The following is a 21,561-nucleotide window of genomic DNA, read 5'->3' on the forward strand; positions in this document are numbered from 1 at the left end:
CCCCCCGCCCAATAAACACACAATACATCGACACAGCCCTGCCCAATAAACACACAATACATCGACACAGCCCCCGCCCAGTAAACACACAATACATCGACACAGCCGCCCCGCCCAATAAACACACAATACATCGACACAGCCCTGCCCAACAAACACACAATACATCGACACAGCCCCGCCCAATAAACACACAATACATCGACACAGCCCCCCCGCCCAATAAACACACAATACATCTACACAGCCGCCCCGCCCAATAAACACACAATACATCGACACAGCACTGCCCAATAAACACACAATCCAGCGACACAGCCCCCCCGCCCAATAAACACACAATACAGCGACACAGCCCCGCCCAATTAACACACAATACATCGACACAGCCCCCGCCCAATAAACACACAATCCAGCGACACAGCCCCCGCCCAATAAACACACAATACAGCGACACAGCCCCCCCGCCCAATAAACACACAATACAGCGACACAGCCCCCCACACAATAAACACACAATACATCGACACAGCACTGCCCAATAAACACACAATCCAGCGACACAGCCCCCCCGCCCAATAAACACACAATACATCGACACAGCACTGCCCAATAAACACACAATACAGCGACACAGCCCCGCCCAATAAACACACAATACAGCGACACAGCCCCGCCCAATTAACACACAATACATCGACACAGCCCCCGCCCAATAAACACACAATCCAGCGACACAGCCCCCGCCCAATAAACACACAATACAGCGACACAGCCCCCCCGCCCAATAAACACACAATACAGCGACACAGCCCCCCACACAATAAACACACAATACATCGACACAGCCCCCCCGCCCAATAAACACTCAATACATCGAAACAGCCCCCCCGCCCAATAAACACACAATCCAGCGACACAGCCCCCCCTCACAATAAACACACAATACATCGACACAGCCCCCCCGCCCAATAAACACTCAATCCAGCGACACGGCCCCCACCCAATAAACACACAATATATCGACACAGCCCCCCCCGCCCAATAAACACACAATACATCGAAACAGCCGCCCCGCCCAATAAACACACAATACATCGATCCAGCCCCCCCGCCCAATAAACACACAATACATCGACACAGCCCCTTCTTGACTACCTTCTCCACCTGTGTTGTCCCTTTCAATGACCTGTGGACCTGTACTCCTAGATCTCTTTGACTTTCAATACCCTTGAGGGTTCTACCATTCACTGTATATTCCCTCCCTGCATTAGACCTTCCAAAATGCATTACCTCACATTTGTCCGGATTAAACTCCATCTGCCATCTCTCCGCCCAAGTCTCCAAACAATCTAAATCCTGCTGTATCCTCCGACAGTCCTCATCGCTATCCGCAATTCCACCAACCTTTGTGTCGTCTGCAAACTTACGAATCAGACCAGTTACATTTTCCTCCAAATCATTTATATATACTACAAAGAGCAAAGGTCCCAGCACTGATCCCTGTGGAACACCACTGGTCACAGTCCTCCAATTAGAAAAGCATCCTTCCATTGCTACTCTCTGCCTTCTATGGCCTAGCCAGTTCTGTATCCACCTTGCCAGCTCACCCCTATTCCCGTGTGACTTCACCTTTTGTACTAGTCTACCATGAGGGACCTTGTCAAAGGCCTTACTGAAGTCCATATAGACAACATCCACTGCCCTACCTGCATCAATCATCTTAGTGACCTCCTCGAAAAACTCTATCAAGTTAGTGAGACACGACCTCCCCTTCACAAAACCGTGCTGCCTCTCACTAATACGTCCATTTGCTTCCAAATGGGAGTAGATCCTGTCTCGAAGAATTCTCTCCAGTAATTTCCCTACCACTGAAGTAAGGCTCACCGGCCTGTAGTTCCCGGGATTATCCTTGCTACCCTTCTTAAACAGAGGAACAACATTGGCTATTCTCCAGTCCTCCGGGACATCCCCTGAAGACAGCGAGGATCCAAAGATTTCTGTCAAGGCCTCAGCAATTTCCTCTCCAGCCTCCTTCAGTATTCTGGGGTAGATCCCATCAGGCCCTGGGGACTTATCTACCTTAATATTTTTTAAGACACCCAACACCTCGTCTTTTTGGATCTCAATGTGACCCAGGCTATCTACACACCCTTCTCCAGACTCAACATCTACCAATTTCTTCTCTTTGGTGAATACTGATGCAAAGTATTCATTTAGTACCTCGCCCATTTCCTCTGGCTCCACACATAGATTCCCTTGCCTATCCTTCAGTGGGCCAACCCTTTCCCTGGCTACCCTCTTGCTTTTTATGTACGTGTAAAAAGCCTTGGGATTTTCCTTAACCCTATTTGCCAATTACTTTTCGTGACCCTTTCTAGCCCTCCTGACTCCTTGCTTAAGTTCCTTCCTACTTTCCTTATATTCCACGCAGGCTTCGTCTGTTCCCAGCCTTTTAGCCCTGACAAATGCCTCCTTTTTCTTTTTGACGAGGCCTACAATATCTCTCGTCATCCAAGGTTCCCGAAAATTGCCGTATTTATCCTTCTTCCTCACAGGAACATGCCGGTCCTGAATTCCTTTCAACTGACACTTGAAAGCCTCCCACATGTCAGATGTTGATTTGCCCTCAAACATCCGCCCCCAATCTATGTTCTTCAGTTCCCGCCTAATAGTGTTATAATTAGCCTTCCCCCAATTTAGCACATTCATCCTAGGACCACTCTTATCCTTGTCCACCAGTACTTTAAAACTTACTGAATTGTGGTCACTGTTACCGAAATGCTCCCCTACTGAAACATCTACCACCTGGCTGGGCTCATTCCCCAATACCAGGTCCAGTACCGCCCCTTCCCTAGTTGGACTGTCTACATATTGTTTTAAGAAGCCCTCCTGGATGCTCCTTACAAACTCCGCCCCGTCTAAGCCCCTGGCACTAAGTGAGTCCCAGTCAATATTGGGGAAGTTGAAGTCTCCCATCACCACAACCCTGTTGTTTTTACTCTTTTCCAAAATCTGTCTACCTATCTGCTCCTCTATCTCCCTCGCTGCTGCCTCGCTCTGCATCACCCCCCAGCCCGGTACGGGGATTAAACCCACGCTGCTGCCTCGCTCTGCATCACCCCCCAGCCCGGTACGGGGACTGAACCCCCGCTGCTGCCTCGCTCTGCATCACTAACCAGCCCCCCCGCCCGGTACGGGGATTGAACCCACGCTGCTGCCTCGCTCTGCATCACTAACCAGCCCCCCAGCCCGGTACGGGGATTGAACCCACGCTACTGCCTCGCTCTGCATCACCCCCCAGCCCCCCGGCCCGGTACGGGGATTGAACCCACGCTACTGGCCTCACTCTGCATCACTAACCAGCTGTCCAGCCAGCTGAGCTAAACCACAGAGACCAAAGCTGTATACAGTGCTCCAGATGTGGGAACATCGGAAGAGGAGTAGGTCATTTCATAAAACATAGGAGCAGAATTAGGCCACTCGGCCCATCGAGTCTGCTCCGCCATTCAATCATGGCTGATATTTTTCTCATCCCCATTCTCTTGCCTTCTCCCCATAACCCCTGATCCCCTTATTAATCAGGAACCTACCTATTCAGCCCATTGAGCCTGCTCTGCTATTCAATACGATCATGGCCGATGGGACACTTCAGGCCTTTCACACACATCCCTCTAAACCTTTACGTTATTGTTAATCAGAAATCTATCAACCTCTACCGTAAAGATACCTCAATGACTGAGCTTCCAGAGCCATCAGGGGGGCGGGGGGGGGGGGAGAATTCCAAATGTAAATAAATTTCTCCTCATCTTGGACCTATTTTGAAATTGTGCCCCCGGTTCTAGATTCCCCAACCAAGGAAAACATCTTTCCTGCGTCTCCCCTGTCTATTTTGTAAAGTATTTTGGTGGTTTCATCATTCGAAACACTTAAGGAATACAGTCTCAGTTTGCCCAATCTTTCTTCTAAGACAGTCCCGCCATCCCTGGAACAAGTCTGGTGAATCTTCAATCCACTCCCTCTGTGGCCTTTTTCAGGTAAGGGGACTAAAACTGCTCACAGTGCTGCAGGTGTGGTCTAACCAAGCTCCGATACAATTGAAACAAGACCTCAGTATTCCTGTATTCAAATCCTCTTGTGGTAAAGGCTAACGCTCAATTCTCCTTCCTAATAACCCGATGCACCTGCATGCTAGCCTTCAGTGACTTGTGGACAGGGACAACCAGGTCCCTTTGTACATCGACACTTTCTAATCTCATGCCATTCAGAGAATCCTCTGCACATCTGTTCCTTTTACCAGAATGGATGACACCAAATTTTTCCACATTATATTCCTCAGCCATGGTCTTTCCCATTCGCTAACTCTGTTCAAATCCTCCTGTAGCTGCTTTACATCTTCCTCAAAACACACATTCCCGCCTGGCTTTGGAAATATTGCATTTGGTGCCCACATCCAAATCATTGATGTATATTGTGGAGAGCTGGGGCCCAAGTACTGATCCTTGCCAGACCCCACTAGCCACAGCCTGCCAATGTGAGAAGGAGCCATTTATTCCTACTCCGTGTTTTCTGCCTGTTAACCTCGATGGGCCGAATGACCTCCTTCTGCTCTGTAAATTCTATGTCTATGTCTAACCAGTCCTCACTCCATGACAGTGTATTGCTTCCTATCCCTTCTGCTTTTATTTTGTTCATCAATCTCTTCTGCGTGACTTAAGGCCTTTGGGAAATCCAAATATAACATCCGCAGACTGTACTTTGTCAATTTTGCCAATAGCATCCTCAAAATATTCCACCAAGTTGTCAAGCCTGATTTCCCATTCATAAATCCATGCTGACGATACTCAGTCAGATCATTATCACCCTGTGTCCATTTATCACATTCTTTATAATAGATTCCAGCAGTTCCTTTACTATTGATGTCAAGCCAACAGGTCTCTCGTTCCCTGTTTTCTCTCTCCCTCCCTTCTGAAATAGTAGGGTGACATTTGCTACCTTCCAATCTTCAGCAACCATTCCAGAATCTTGGAAAGGTGAGTGATTTTGAAGTGATCAGCTGGAAATTGACAGCACTTCACTCTGCTCGGTTAGGACACTGGTTACTTGAGCAAAAAGGAAGATGAATGGAGTGAAGGTGTCAGCTGTGTGTGTGTGTGTGGAAGCTGCTAATCGCAGCCGTGTCAGGGACATGAATGAATGGCTTGCAGCCGTGCTGCCTACTTAAGGGGCCATACATATAACATAGTCACTTATAAACACAGTGAGGAATTTAGGAGAAATCTCTTCACCCAGAGTGTGGTGAGAATGGGGAATTCACCACCACAAGGGTTAGTTGAGCTGAATGGCATGGTTGAATTTAAAGAGAAATAGATAAACACGAGAGAAGAAAGAAACACTTGCACTTTTATAGTGCTTTCATAACCACAAATTGTCTCAAAGAGCTTTACAACAAATGAAATACTTTTGATATAGAAAACATGGCAGCCACGGAGTGGAAGGGTATGTTGTTGGGAGGGGCTGGTGTATCGACACCAGCAAGGAGCAGCGGGGTGGGAGGGGCTGGTGTATCGACACCAGCAAGGAGCAGCTGGGTGGGAGGGGCTGGGGAATCGACACCAGCAAGGAGCAGCTGGGTGGGAGGGGCTGATGTATAGACACCAGTAAGGAGCAGCGGGGTGGGAGGGGCTGGTGTATCGACGCCAGCAAGGAGCAGCGGGGTGGGAGGGGCTGGTGTATCGACACCAGCAAGCAGCAGCTGGGTGGGAGGGGCTGGTGTATCGACACCAGCAAGGAGCAGCGGGGTGGGAGGGGCTGGTGTATCGACACCAGCAAGGAGCAGCGGGGTGGGAGGGGCTGATGTATAGACACCAGTAAGGAGCAGCTGGGTGGGAGGGGCTGGGGAATAGACACCAGCAAGGAGCAACGGGGTGGGAGGGGCTGGTGTATCGACACCAGCAAGGAGCAGCGGGGTGGGAGGGGCTGGTGTATCAACACCAGCAAGGAGCAGCGGGGTGGGAGGGGCTGGTGTATCGACACCAGCAAGGAGCAGCGGGGTGGGAGGGGCTGGTGTATCGACACCAGCAAGGAGCAGCGGGGTGGGAGGGGCTGGGGAATAGACACCAGCAAGGAGCAGCTGGATGGGAGGGGCTGGGGTATAGACACCAGCAAGGAGCAGCTGGGTGGGAGGGGCTGGGGAATAGACACCAGCAAGGAGCAGCGGGGTGGGAGGGGCTGGTGTATCGACACCAGCAAGGAGCAGCGGGGTGGGAGGGGCTGGTGTATCGACACCAGCAAGGATGGGCTGGGTGGGAGGGGCTGGTATATCGACACCAGCAAGGAGCAGGAGGAGCTATTCCAACAACATTTTGCATTAAAATAATGTGAATACTGCCACTGGACTGGAGGTGGAATGGACGCTCCAGTGAGGTGATTTGCCTCATTTGCTGAGCTTCATTCCATATGGAGAATAAATGTTTTTCCATTGAGTTAGTATTGAGGCCATTCTGTAGAAGTCCTCATTTCGAGAAACAGATTTCTGATTGTTTCATTTCCGTGTCTGTTTAGTGCAGCGTATTGTGCTAACGCAGCTTGAACCGATGCTTGGCAGACTTCAAGATATTAAAAAGGTGAGAAAGTTATTCATTATGTACTTTTATAGTTTTGTATCTACATAATTTCTCATTCTTATGGGAAAATGCTGGAAAAACTCAGCAAGTCTGGCAGCATCTGTGGAGAGGGAAACAGAGGACACGGTTTGATGGGTGGCACAGTGGTTAGCACCGCTGCCTCACAGCGCGAGGGACTTGGGTTCAATTCCAGCCTCGGGTGACTGTAAAGAATCATAGAATCGCAGAAGGAGGCCATTCGGCCCATTGGGTCTGCACTGGCTCTTCGGAAGTGTACCCTACTTAAGCCCACACCTCCACCCTATCCCAGTAACCCCACCCAGCCTTTTTGTACACTAAGGGCAATTTATCATGGCCAATCCACCTAACCTGCACATCTTTGGACTGTGGGAGGAAACCGGAGCACCCGGAGGAAACCCACACACACACGGGGAGAACGTGCAGACTCCGCACAGACAGTGACCCAAGGCGGAATCGAACCTGGGACCCTGGCACTGTGTGGCAGCAGTGCTACCCACAGTGCCACTGTAACAAGGGTGCTACAGTAACCATGGGTGACTTTAATCTACATACGAGTTGGGGAAACCACATTAGCAATATTACTGTGGCAGATCAGATAGTGATGGTGGGAGGATGGACATGTGGTCAGTGGGAGGGAAGCAACATTCTGCCTGGCATTAACAACTCGCGTGTGACACTGATCTGGATGGCGGGCAGTGGATTCTAATCTCTGCGCCGTACGGCAACATCTACGTCACTGACCAATCTGTCCTCGGCCACCCCCGTGACCGCCACGGCCCGTTCCTCTTGGGGGGAGGGGACTCTGATTTCCAGCACCCCGCCGCCCGTCTGGGCCCTTTCTCCAGTCTGTTGTGGGCCAACTTCTCCTGTGAGGACACAGAGAGGGCATCGTGAGCCGCACGCTTCGCTCATCGTGCGGTGGGGGAGAGGGGGGGTGGACCGGGACATGGTATGGTGCAGGGTGGGGGTGATGCCAACCCACCCGCGTGGCTCGGTGGAGGTCATTGGTCTTGTTACGGCACTGAGTGCCGGTCCGCATGGTGACGCTCCCCGAGCTGACGGCCACTGCCACTTCCTCCCAGGCGGTCCTGGCTGACCCTCCCAGCCCCTTGGGGGAACAGGGTATCCTGTCTGGACTCCACTGCATCCAACATTCTGGCCAGGTCGGCGTCCCCAAATCGTGGGGCTGGTCTGCACAGTGACTTAGAATCATAGAAGTTTACAGCATGGAAACAGGCCCTTCGGCCCAACCAGTCCAGGCCGCCCAGTTTTTACCATTAAGCTAGTCCCAGTTGCCCGCACTTGGCCCATAACCCTCTATACCCATCATAAAATCATAGACTTGGCTGCGAGTTGTGTGGGGTTTGCTCTGTGGGGTTGGTTTAAGTGCTGCTCCCCTTTGTTGGTGGGGAGCCAGGAGCCAGTGAATCCACCGGCGGGTCCATCATTTGTGAAATGAAGCCTGTGGTGCCTCGTTAAGTGGTCCAATTAATGTTTGATATCGGTGACGGCCATGCCGGGTCGAGTGTCAGGAAGCTCGCGGAAGGTCCCGTTCACTGCCACACTTAGAACAAAAGAACAAAGAACAATACAGCACAGGAACAGGCCCTTCGGCCCTCCCAGCCTGCGCCGATCACGTGTCCGATCTAGACCAACGGCCTGTATCCTTCTATACCCCGTCTGTCCATGTGTCTATCCAGATAAGTCTTAAAGGTCGCTAACGTATCTGCCTCAACCACCTCACTTGGCCGTGCATTCCAGGCCACCACCACCCTCTGTGTAAAAACCTTCCCCGCACATCTCCACTGAACCTTTCCCCCCTCACCTTGAACTTGTGCCCCCTTGTAATTGTCATTTCCGCCCTGAGAAAAAGCCTCCAACTGTTCACCCTATCTATATACTCCTAATAATTCTATAAACTGAGAAACATTTCCATTAAATCGCACCTTGAGTTTTTCTGACATGTCATTTAATTCTGGAAAAGCGAGTGAGAATAAATAACTTTTTTAAACAAACAAAAGCTTGGTGCTGAATTATTTAATTGGGAACAACACTCCAAAAATAAGAAAAGATGTACCCCTCTCCATATAAACATACAGATCCTGGGCAGATACACCCCTCTCCATATAAACATACTGATCCTGGGCAGATACACCCCTCTCCATATAAACATACTGATCATGGGCAGATACACCCCTCTCCATATAAACATACTGATCCTGGGCAGATACACCCCTCTCCATATAAACATACTGATCCTGGGCAGGTACACCCCTCTCCATATAAACATACTGATCCTGGGCAGGTACACCCCTCTCCATATAAACATACTGATCATGGGCAGATACACCCCTCTCCATATAAACATACTGATCCTGGGCAGATACACCCCTCTCCTTATAAACATACTGATCCTGGACAGATACACCCCTCTCCATATAAACATACTGATCCTGGGCAGATACACTCCTCTCCATATAAACATACTGATCATGAGCAGATACACCCCTCTCCATGTAAACATACTGATCATGAGCAGATACACCCCTCTCCATATAAACATACTGATCCTGGGCAGATACACCCCTCTCCTTATAAACATACTGATCATGGGCAGATCCACCCCTCTCCATATAAACATACTGATCCTGGGCAGATACACCCCTCTCCATATAAACATACTGATCCTGGGCAGATACACCCATCTCCATATAAACATACTGATCCTGGGCAGATCCACCCCTCTCCATATAAACATACTGATCCTGAGCAGATACACCCCTCTCCATATAAACATACTAATCATGGGCAGATACACCCCTCTCCATATAAACATACTAATCATGGGCAGATACACCCCTCTCCATATAATCATACTGATCATGACCAGATACACCCCTCTCCATATAAACATACTGATCCTGGGTAGAATTACCCCTCTCCATATAAACATACTGATCCTGGGTAGAATTACCCCTCTCCGTATAAACATACTGATCCTGGGCAGATACACCCCTCTCCATATAAACATACTGATCCTGGGTAGATACACCCCTCTCCATATAAACATACTGATCCTGGGTAGATACACCCCTCTCCATATAAACATACTGATCCTGGGCAGATACACCCCTCTCCATATAAACATACTGATCATGAGCAGATACACCCCTCTCCTTATAAACATACTGATCAAGGGCAGATACACCCCTCTCCATATAAACATACTGATCATGAGCAGATACACCCCTCTCCATATAAACATACTGATCCTGGGCAGATACACCCCTCTCCATATAAACATACTGATCCTGGGCAGATACACCCCTCTCCATATAAACATACTGATCATGAGCAGATACACCCCTCTCCATATAAACATACTGATCCTGGGCAGATACACCCTTCTCCATATAAACATACTGATCCTGGGTAGATACACCCCTCTCCATATAAACATACTGATCCTGGGCATATACACCCCTCTCCATATAAACATACTGATCCTGGGCATATACACCCCTCTCCATATAAACATACTGATCATGGGCAGATACACCCCTCTCCATATAAACATACTGATCATGGGCAGATACACCCCTCTCCATATAAACATACTGATCCTGGGCATACACACCCCTCTCCATATAAACATACTGATCATGGGCAGATACACCCCTCTCCATATAAATATACTGATCATGAGCAGATACACCCCTCTCCTTATCAACATACTGATCAAGGGCAGATACACCCCTCTCCATATAAACATACTGATCATGAGCAGATACACCCCTCTCCATATAAACATACTGATCCTGGGCAGATACACCCCTCTCCATATAAACATACTGATCATGAGCAGATACACCCCTCTCCATATAAACATACTGATCCTGGGCAGATACACCCCTCTCCATATAAACATACTGATCCTGGGCAGATACACCCCTCTCCATATAAACATACTGATCATGAGCAGATACACCCCTCTCCATATAAACATACTGATCCTGGGCAGATACACCCCTCTCCATATAAACATACTGATCCTGGGCAGATCCACCCCTCTCCATATAAACATACTGATCATGAGCAGATACACCCCTCTCCATATAAACATACTGATCCTGGGCATATATACCCCTCTCCATATAAACATACTAATCATGGGCAGATACACCCCTCTCCATATAAACATACTAATCATGGGCAGATACACCCCTCTCCATATAATCATACTGATCATGACCAGATACACCCCTCTCCATATAAACATACTGATCCTGGGTAGAATTACCCCTCTCCATATAAACATACTGATCCTGGGTAGAATTACCCCTCTCCATATAAACATACTGATCCTGGGCAGATACACCCCTCTCCATATAAACATACTGATCCTGGGTAGATACACCCCTCTCCATATAAACATACTGATCCTGGGTAGATACACCCCTCTCCATATAAACATACTGATCCTGGGCAGATACACCCCTCTCCATATAAACATACTGGTCATGAGCAGATACACCCCTCTCCTTATAAACATACTAATCAAGGGCAGATACACCCCTCTCCATATAAACATACTGATCATGAGCAGATACACCCCTCTCCATATAAACATACTGATCCTGGGCAGATACACCCCTCTCCATATAAACATACTGATCCTGGGCAGATACACCCCTCTCCATATAAACATACTGATCATGGGCAGATACACCCCTCTCCATATAAACATACTGATCCTGGGCATACACACCCCTCTCCATATAAACATACTGATCATGGGCAGATACACCCCTCTCCATATAAATATACTGATCATGAGCAGATACACCCCTCTCCTTATAAACATACTGATCAAGGGCAGATACACCCCTCTCCATATAAACATACTGATCATGAGCAGATACACCCCTCTCCATATAAACATACTGATCCTGGGCAGATACACCCCTCTCCATATAAACATACTGATCATGAGCAGATACACCCCTCTCCATATAAACATACTGATCCTGGGCAGATACACCCCTCTCCATATAAACATACTGATCCTGGGCAGATACACCCCTCTCCATATAAACATACTGATCATGAGCAGATCCACCCCTCTCCATATAAACATACTGATCATGAGCAGATACACCCCTCTCCATATAAACATACTGATCCTGGGCATATATACCCCTCTCCATATAACCATACTGATCCTGGGCATATACACCCCTCTCCATATAAACATACTGATCATGGGCAGATACACCCCTCTCCATATAAACATACTGATCATGGGCAGATACACCCCTCTCCATATAAATATACTGATCATGAGCAGATACACCCCTCTCCTTATAAACATACTGATCAAGGGCAGATACACCCCTCTCCATATAAACATACTGATCATGAGCAGATACACCCCTCTCCATATAAACATACTGATCCTGGGCAGATACACCCCTCTCCATATAAACAAACTGATCATGAGCAGATACACCCCTCTCCATATAAACATACTGATCCTGGGCAGATACACCCCTCTCCATATAAACATACTGATCATGGGCAGATACACCCCTCTCCTTATAAACATACTGATCCTGGGCAGATACACCCCTCTCCATATAAACATACTGATCCTGGGCAGATCCACCCCTCTCCATATAAACATACCGATCCTGGGCAGATACACACCTCTCCATATAAACAAACTGATCATGAGCAGATACACCCCTCTCCATATAAACATACTGATCCTGGGCAGATACACACCTCTCCATATAAACATACTGATCATGAGCAGATACACCCATCTCCATATAAACATACTGATCCTGGGCAGATCCACCCCTCTCCATGTAAACATACTGATCATGAGCAGATACACCCCTCTCCATATAAACATACTAATCATGAGCAGATACACCCCTCTCCATATAAACATACTGATCCTGGGCATATACACCCCTCTCCATATAAACATACTGATCATGGGCAGATACACCCCTCTCCATATAAACATACTGATCATGGGCAGATACACCCCTCTCCATATAAATATACTGATCATGAGCAGATACACCCCTCTCCTTATAAACATACTGATCAAGGGCAGATACACCCCTCTCCATATAAACATACTGATCATGAGCAGATACACCCCTCTCCATATAAACATACTGATCCTGGGCAGATACACCCCTCTCCATATAAACAAACTGATCATGAGCAGATACACCCCTCTCCATATAAACATACTGATCCTGGGCAGACACACCCCTCTCCATATAAACATACTGATGATGAGCAGATACACCCCTCTCCATATAAACATACTGATCCTGGGCAGATCCACCCCTCTCCATATAAACATACTGATCCTGGGCAGATACACACCTCTCCATATAAACATACTGATCATGAGCAGATACACCCATCTCCATATAAACATACTGATCCTGGGCAGATCCACCCCTCTCCATGTAAACATACTGATCATGAGCAGATACACCCCTCTCCATATAAACATACTGATCATGAGCAGATACACCCCTCTCCATATAAACATACTAATCATGAGCAGATACACCCCTCTCCATATAAACATACTGATCCTGGGCAGATCCACCCCTCTCCATATAAACATACTGATCCTGGGCAGATACACCCCTCTCCATGTAAACATACTGATCATGAGCAGATACACCCCTCTCCATATAAACATACTGATCCTGGGCAGATACACCCCTCTCCATATAAACATACTGATCCTGGGCAGATCCACCCCTCTCCATGTAAACATACTGATCCTGGGCAGATACACCCCTCTCCATATAAACATACTGATCATGGGCAGATACACCCCTCTCCATATAAACATACTGATCCTGGGCAGATCCACCCCTCTCCATATAAACATACTGATCCTGGGCAGATACACCCCTCTCCATGTAAACATACTGATCATGAGCAGATACACCCCTCTCCATATAAACATACTGATCCTGGGCAGATCCACCCCTCTCCATATAAACATACTGATCCTGGGCAGATACACCCCTCTCCATGTAAACATACTGATCATGAGCAGATACACCCCTCTCCATATAAACATACTGATCCTGGGCAGATCCACCCCTCTCCATGTAAACATACTGATCCTGGGCAGATACACCCCTCTCCATATAAACATACTGATCCTGGGCAGATCCACCCCTCTCCATATAAACATACTGATCCTGGGCAGTAGGGGAACAAATTGGCCCATGAAATTACCAGTTTTTATGACTGCTGAAACCCAATTTCACCCCTGCTTAAGTTTCAGTCAGGTGACCCGTTCTATGGTTTGCTGGAGATTTCTGATTTTAAAGATTACTTTGGAACATGTGACTTGATGAAAACCTGATAACTCCTGGGGCGGGATTCTCTGCAAACCGGTGGGGCGGGCAACTCTGGCACGAAGGAGTAGCGTGAACCACTCCGGCGTCGGGCCGCCCCGAAGGTACCGAATCCTCCGCACCTTCAGTGGCTAGGCCGGCGCCGGAGTGGTTTGTGCCGCGCCAGCCGGCGGGGAAGGGGCTTGGCCCCATGCCAACCTGCTCCGAAGGGCCTCCGCCGGCCGGCGCGAGTTGGCGCCTGCGTGAGAGCGCCAGCGTGTGCTGGCATAATCCCAGCGCCAGCACAGGGGCATTCATCTCCGCTTCGGCCATTGCGGACTGTTACAGCGGCTGACGCGGAGGAACAGAGTGTCCCCACGGCACAGGCCCGCCCGTGGATTGGTGGGCTCCGATCGCAGGCCAGGCCACCGTGGCGGCACCTCCCGGGGCCCGATTTCCCCCCCCCCCCCCCCCCCCCGAGAACCCCGTAGGCCGCCCGCGGAGCCAGGTACCTGCGGTAAGGACCTGTTGTGATTCACGCCGGCAGGACCGGCCGGAAACGGTTGGCCCATCGCGGGCTGGAGAATCGCTGGGGGGGGGCCGCTACCAGCGGCTGCCGACCGGCGCGGCGCGATTCCCGCCCCCGCCAAATCTCCGGCGCCGGAGAATTCGGCAGACGACGGGGGCGGGATTCATGCCCCCCCCCCCCCCCCGGCGATTCTCCGACCCGGCGGGGGTTCGGAGAATCCTGTCCCTGATTCTTCCCCACCCAGAAAAGTCTCTGTTTTGTCAAGACTATCGTGACCCTTTAATGTGAACTTAATTCCGGTAAACCTTTCCCTGGGTTCTGTGAGGTGCTGTTTATTTTCTGCATTGCTGCTATTTCTCTGCATGTTGAGTGATCATGTATGTTGTTTTCTGCTACCTTTGTGTTATGTAGATCTCAGTACGGCAAATGAACCAGACGCGGTTTTATATCAAAAGGAAACAGAACTCATTGGAGCCATTCAGTCTGCTACTTTTGGGTCTTCCTCCACAGCAGAATCAGGCCGAGTCCCTCACAATCCTTAAAAGTCACCTAGAGATCAACGGTAAATAAAGAGGCATCAGAAAGATAAAGAATCAAGGGTTCATTTCTTTACTTGGCTAGTTTGTATTCTGATGTCTTTACTTGTTTGAGTTGGATTACCAAGCTGATGTTTGTATGTTGGAAAATATAAGCATAAACTTGCATTTATTGTCACTAATCATGTCTGTTGGAAATCCCACAGTATCACAGAATTGTTCAAAAGCAGCAGGAGTCCGTTTTAACCCTCCCAGTAACAATAACAAAATGCTGCAGAAAGAACTCAGCCCCGCTCCATTTATGTGCAATCCCTCCAGCCTGTACACATCCCATTTCCTCCTTAATATCCCAGAAAACATAAGCTCTGTGCTATCCTCCTATTACTGTGCTATTTTTACTGGCGTGGTACTGGGAGCAAACCGGAGATTCCTACTTTTGAGGCCCTGTTTGCTAATTTCATCCCTAACCCCCTAAATTCAGACTACAGAACCAGGCCCCTTTTTCTGTCCATGTTGTTTGTATCAATGAGAGCCACGACCCACCCTCCCCTCTCAGGATGTTGTGCCACTGGTCAGTGACACCCTTAACCCTGGCACCAAGGATAAAACACACCATCCTGTTCATAGAATTTACAGTGCAGAAGGAGGCCATTCGGCCCATCGAGTCTGCACCGGCTCTTGGAAAGAGCATCCTACCCAAGGTCAACACCGCCACCCTATCCCCATAACCCAGTAACCTCACCCAACACTAAGGGCAATTTTGGACACTAAGGGCAATTTATCATGGCCAATCCTCCTAACCTGCACATCTTTGGACTGTGGGAGGAAACCGGAGCACCCGGAGGAAACCCACGCACACACGGGGAGGATGTGCAGACTCCCCACAGACAGTGACCCAAGCTGGAATCGAACCTGGGACCCTGGAGCTGTGAAGCAATTGTGCTATCCACAAGGCTACCGTGCTGCCCCATTATTGTGCTGTTATTGTGTGTATGGCCACAGAATGCCCATAGAACATAGAACAGTACAGCGCAGTACAGGCCCTTCGGCCCACGATGTTGCACCGAAACAAAAGCCATCTAACCTACACTATGCCATTATCATCCATATGTTTATCCAATAAACTTTTAAATGCCCTCAATGTTGGCGAGTTCACTACTGTAGCAGGTCGGGCATTCCACGGCCTCACTACTCTTTGCGTAAAGAACCTACCTCTGACCTCTGTCCTATATCTATTACCCCTCAGTTTAAAGTTATGTCCCCTCGTGCCAGCCATATCCATCCGCGGGAGAAGGCTCTCACTGTCCACCCTATCCAACCCCCTGATCATTTTGTATGCCTCTATTAAGTCTCCCCTTAACCTTCTTCTCTCCAACGAAAACAACCTCAAGTCCATCAGCCTTTCCTCATAAGATTTTCCCTCCATACCAGGCAACATCCTGGTAAATCTCCTCTGCACCCGCTCCAAAGCCTCCACGTCCTTCCTATAATGCGGTGACCAGAACTGTACGCAATACTCCAAATGCGGCCGTACCAGAGTTCTGTACAGCTGCAACATGACCTCCCGACACCGGAACTCAATCCCTCTACCAATAAAGGCCAACACTCCATAGGCCTTCTTCACAACCCTATCAACCTGGGTGGCAACTTTCAGGGATCTATGTACATGGACACCTAGATCCCTCTGCTCATCCACACTTTCAAGAACTTTACCATTAGCCAAATATTCCGCATTCCTGTTATTCCTTCCAAAGTGAATCACCTCACACTTCTCTACATTAAACTCCATTTGCCACCTCTTAGCCCAGCTCAGCCCTATCTGTGTTCCTAACCATCAAATCACCCATCACTACTGCTCTTCCAGTCTTTCTTCAACCCCTTTGAGCAACTTGTGGTGCCATGTGGCTGCACTCCCCAGATGAGCTATCACTCTCATCAGTGTTCAGTGACCAGTGGTTCGAGATTGCTGCACTATCTGCCTGTTCAGTTTTGACTGCATGGTGCTCACCCCTTTGCTCTTTCCCTGCATCAATAATGTGCTGGCCCCTGAAGCCCTCAACCTCATGGATGCTTTGAAATGATGCCAACTTTGCCCAAGTTAGGATTGGGGGTTGAAGTAGCTCTGCCATTTCTATATTTATTAACTAGTAACCTGTTACTGCAAATACAACTTGCTATTGGTGGTAAACCGCACCAATACAAATAAAGTTTCATTCATGCTAGAGAACCTTACTGCTATTAATTACCCTTACCTTACTGTTAAAACCTACTAATATTTAATTCGCCTTGCCAGTGGAATAAATCTAACTCAAAAATAGAAGATACGTTTCGACACCTGTACACTTGTTATTTGGTATTAATAGTCAATATTTTTAACGTTAACTCTCAGTTGTTTAGACCGGGGTTTTTCAAAGTGTGGGTCGGGTCACAGGCAGGTGTTGGGAGGGTCGTGGCGAGGTCAGTTGCGGAGTTCCTGCGGTGGTCCAGATCGTGGGAGAAACGGCCAGTGGTCGCCTCCGACATTTTTATTGAGAATGGCAGCCGCTGCTTGCTTTGAATGAGGCCGTATGCAGTCTTACAGCCATGAGAGGCAGCAGAAAGCAGGTCACATGTCCTGCACATACACACAACATCAAGGGCCCTCTTTGCAGGTGTTTTTGCCGCTAAATCACAGAGGAAAGCTTCTTCCATATTCTCGTTGCTGGTAAGCAAGTCAAGAGGATTGTGAAGATTAATAATTTTCTTACAAGTAAGAGATGACCAGAGACACAAATACACAGAGTACCTACTGGCCAGGATCTCACATCTGAATCTGCTGGAGAGAGCTGCTCAGAAGAGTTCAAGGTAGGACAGAGCTAGTGTTAGCTTTGTACAGAGCTCCAGGGCTTCTGGTTAACAGCCAATAAAGAAGAAACTTAACTCTGGAACAAAGTAGTATAAAGATGATTTCTTGAGATATGGTTTTGTCAATTGTACTAATGCAATAAGCATGCAAAGCCCTTGTGTGCTATAAGCAGGGAACTACTGGCAAATAAGAGAAGAAGTTTCAGATTTTGAAAGAGAAATGGTGGGTGAAAAGCCCCTTTTGAGGTTGAGACCCCAGAGTCCGATATTAACCTACTGCTGACTCCAAATGCAAAGTCTAAGTAGCTGTACCACGGGGTAAGGGTGATCCACTGCCTGAGGAGCTTGCAGAATACAAACTCCCCTGATGAGGGGGCAGGGGACCCTTCACAAGGTTCATTTGCCTTTGTATAAATAGAGTCAGCTAGTCAGGCACAGACTAGAGAAGACCCAGTAGGAAATTACTGGAACTGTGTATCAAGTTAATGTGTTAAATAAAAGTAAGTTTTGTTTTTATCTACAACTCGGTGCGGACTCCTTTCGCTGCCCCTTACAAAAGGGAATTGAGGGAGGGTTGGGATTTGGGGTGTGGGGGTAGGTTGGGGGGTGTGGCGGGTTAGGGTGTGTTTGTGGGGGGGAGGGGTGTGGAGGGTTAAGAGGTGTGGAGGAGGGTAGGGGGTGTTGGAGGGGTGTGGAGGGTGAGGGGTTGGTGGTGGTAGGGAGTGTTGGAGGGGTAGGGGGTGTTGGTGGGGGTAGGGGGTGTTGGAGGGGTGTGGAGGGTAGGGGGTGTTGGTGGGGGTAGCGGGTGTTGGTGGGGGTAGCGGGTGTTGGAGGGGGTAGAGGGTGTTGGAGGGGTGTGGAGGGTAGGGGGTGTTGGTGGGGGTAGGGGTTGTGGAGGGTTTGGAGAATTGGAGGAGGGTTGGGGGGTGTTGGAAGGTTGGGGCATTGGGAAGATTAGGTGTGTTGGAGGGTTGAGTGTAGGCTTAGGTCGGGGGTGTTGGAGGGATGTGGAGAGTTGGGGTGTTGGTGGGGGTAGGGTGTGTTGGAGGGTTGAGTGTATGGTTAGGTCGGGGGTGTTGGAGGGATGTGTTTGTGGAATGTTGGCAGGATGAGGTGTGTAGGGAGATTTGGAGGGGTAGGAGTGGAGGTGGATTGGGGGGTGGGGTGTTGGAGTCGTGGAGGGTGTTGGAAGGGTAGATGTGATGTTAGGGCTGGGTGCCCAGGTGGCAATGCCAGGGTGCCAGGCTGGCAATTCCAAGCTGCCCGAGTGTCAGGTTGCCCATGCCAGGGATCGGCCCTGCCCTTAGGTGCGATGAGGAGGAACTTGAGGACTCCCTAAGAGGTAAGTTTGGGGAGGGGTCTGGTGGCTGCAGTGGGGTGGCTGAGGGGGTCGGGACACTGGGGTGGCATTTAAAACTGGTGCCCCGATCTCTTCCTGCATTGACGAATAAGTGCAGCCTCAGCACTGCAGGTGACGAGAGAGTCCCCATTATACCTGCCCAAAACAGGACTCTGTTTTCTGTGTGTTAAATCACACACAACACCTTTCACAATGTCTCAAATAGCTTTACAGCCAGTTGAATACTTCTGAGTTGTAGTCACTGATATAATGGACGCAATGTTATCAAATGGCAGGGGGGAGGCAATGGCGTAGTTGTATTGTCACTGGACCAGTAATCCAGAGATCTCTGGTTCAAATCCCGCCACTGCAGATGGTGAAATTTGAATTCAATAAAAAATCTGGAATTAAAAGTATTATGATGACCATGAAACCATTGTCGGTTGTCATAAAAACCCATCTGGTTCACTAATGTCCTTTAGGGAAGGAAATCTGCCATCCTTACCTGGTCTGGCCTACATGTGACTCCAGACCCACAACAAAGTTAACTGGCCCCTGTAGGAGTGTTTTCAAGACCTGTGTATTGAGTCAGCTCAGTACAGAGAGCAACAGACACAAAACAACCTGGATAAGATGGCTTTATTATCCAAGCTTGGTTTAGTGTACACGAGAGATGAGATCTGGATGTTTGCCAAGATCTAACTGCTAAACACTGACAAAAACATATCAATTAAACGATTTCCAAAACTCAATAGCCCACCCCAGTTGGACTTGATCCAATCCTTGAAGCTGTCATTTCCAAACTACCCAGTAAAATTGTGACCAGCCCATGATTTAACCCCATCCTGTCACCTGTTGTTTACCAAGATCCTGGGTGTGATTCTCCACTCCCGCGCCGAAGTGGCCGCGCCGTCGTGAACGCCGTCGAGGTTCACGACGGCGCGAAACGGCCCCGATCCCGACCGATTCAGGGCCCGAAAATGGGCTAGGATCGGGGCCGCGAGGTGGGCACCGTAGTCAGTGCTGTGGGGCAGACCCACAGGGGGAGCAGTGCCGCAAGAAGCTGCACGACCTCACCCTGGCTGCCAGGGTAAGTGCCGTGAGGGTGCCCCCAGGCTCCCCCCCCCCCCCCCCCCCCCCCGGCGTGTGGGGGGGGGGGGGGGAGGTTGGGAGTGTTGGGGGGGAACTGGGGCATCAGGGGCGGTGTTGGGGGGGGTCAGGGGGGGTTGGGAGTGTTGGGGGGGATTGGGGCATCGGGTGGTGTTGGAGGGGGTCAGGGGGGGTTGGGAGTGTTGGGGGGGGGTTGGGGCATCAGGGGCAGTGGTGATGGGGGGGTTGAGGGGGGTCACGGTGCTCAACTATCTACTCGACCCACATGAGCCCCGGGACCCCCCTGGAGCGAACCCATGGCGTGCTGTCTCCTGAACCAGCAACAATGTTGTCAATGTCTGCATGCCCTGATGATACCCGCCTAATGGTGATGCTTTATCCAATCCCCCCCCCTCACCCCCCCCAGGACAAGACAGCGCACAACCAGTGGGAGTGCATGAGAACCGGAGGGAGTGCTCCGGTCCTGCACCCCCTAACTGTTCACGAGCAGAGGGCCCTGGACCTCGCTGGGGGATCCGCCACCCGGGAGATCAGCCATGCCAGCTCGGAGGCGCAGAAGCAAGTGAGAGAACCCTGCATGTCCTCTCCACCCCCAACCCGTCATCACCCCCCTCACACTCTGGCCACTGCACCCCCGATCCCCTCCCCCTCACACTCTGGCCACTGCACCCCCGATCCCATCCCCCCTCACACTCTGGCCACTGCACCCCCGATCCCCTCCCCCCTCACACTCTGGCCACTGCACCCCCGATCCCCTCCCCCCTCACACTCTGGCCACTGCACCCCCGATCCCATCCCTCCTCACACTGTGCACCCACCACCACCATACACCCGGGCCACCTTGTCTAACGAACCCCGAATCTTTTATGTTTCCCAGGGCCATCCGCCGAACCTTCAGGGACGTCTCGCCCAGGAAACAGCGCAACGCCGCCCACTGCAACGGCGACCAGGGATGCACGCCAGAGGTTGACAGTTGGCCGGGCAGGAGGGCAGACCTCACAGTCTGGGACACAGGACCGGGACGCTGAGACCTCCGGGACAGACATTGGTCAGGGGCACAGGGGGGACAGTCATGTCGAAGCCCACATCACGGCCACACACCCGCTGGATTCACCTGGAGGTCAAGACGACATGGCCTGCATGGAGCTTGCGCCGGGCCATGAGGGGG

The 21,561-nt window shown here is 49.9% G+C and overlaps 1 protein-coding gene across 1 annotated transcript in view; it reads left to right on the forward strand.

The window, feature by feature from the left end:
- LOC140408239 (diacylglycerol kinase theta) overlaps positions 1-21,561 on the forward strand; it is a 267,197-nt gene that overhangs the window by 166,871 nt on the left and 78,765 nt on the right. Inside the window, exons 11-12 of the mRNA XM_072495177.1 lie at positions 6,565-6,626; positions 14,976-15,126. Of these exons, the coding sequence (XP_072351278.1) occupies positions 6,565-6,626; positions 14,976-15,126 (213 nt within the window). The remainder of the gene's footprint in view (positions 1-6,564; positions 6,627-14,975; positions 15,127-21,561) is intronic.

Source organism: Scyliorhinus torazame, chromosome 3 (assembly GCF_047496885.1).
Source record: "Scyliorhinus torazame isolate Kashiwa2021f chromosome 3, sScyTor2.1, whole genome shotgun sequence".
NCBI classification, from domain to species: Eukaryota; Metazoa; Chordata; class Chondrichthyes; order Carcharhiniformes; family Scyliorhinidae; genus Scyliorhinus; species Scyliorhinus torazame.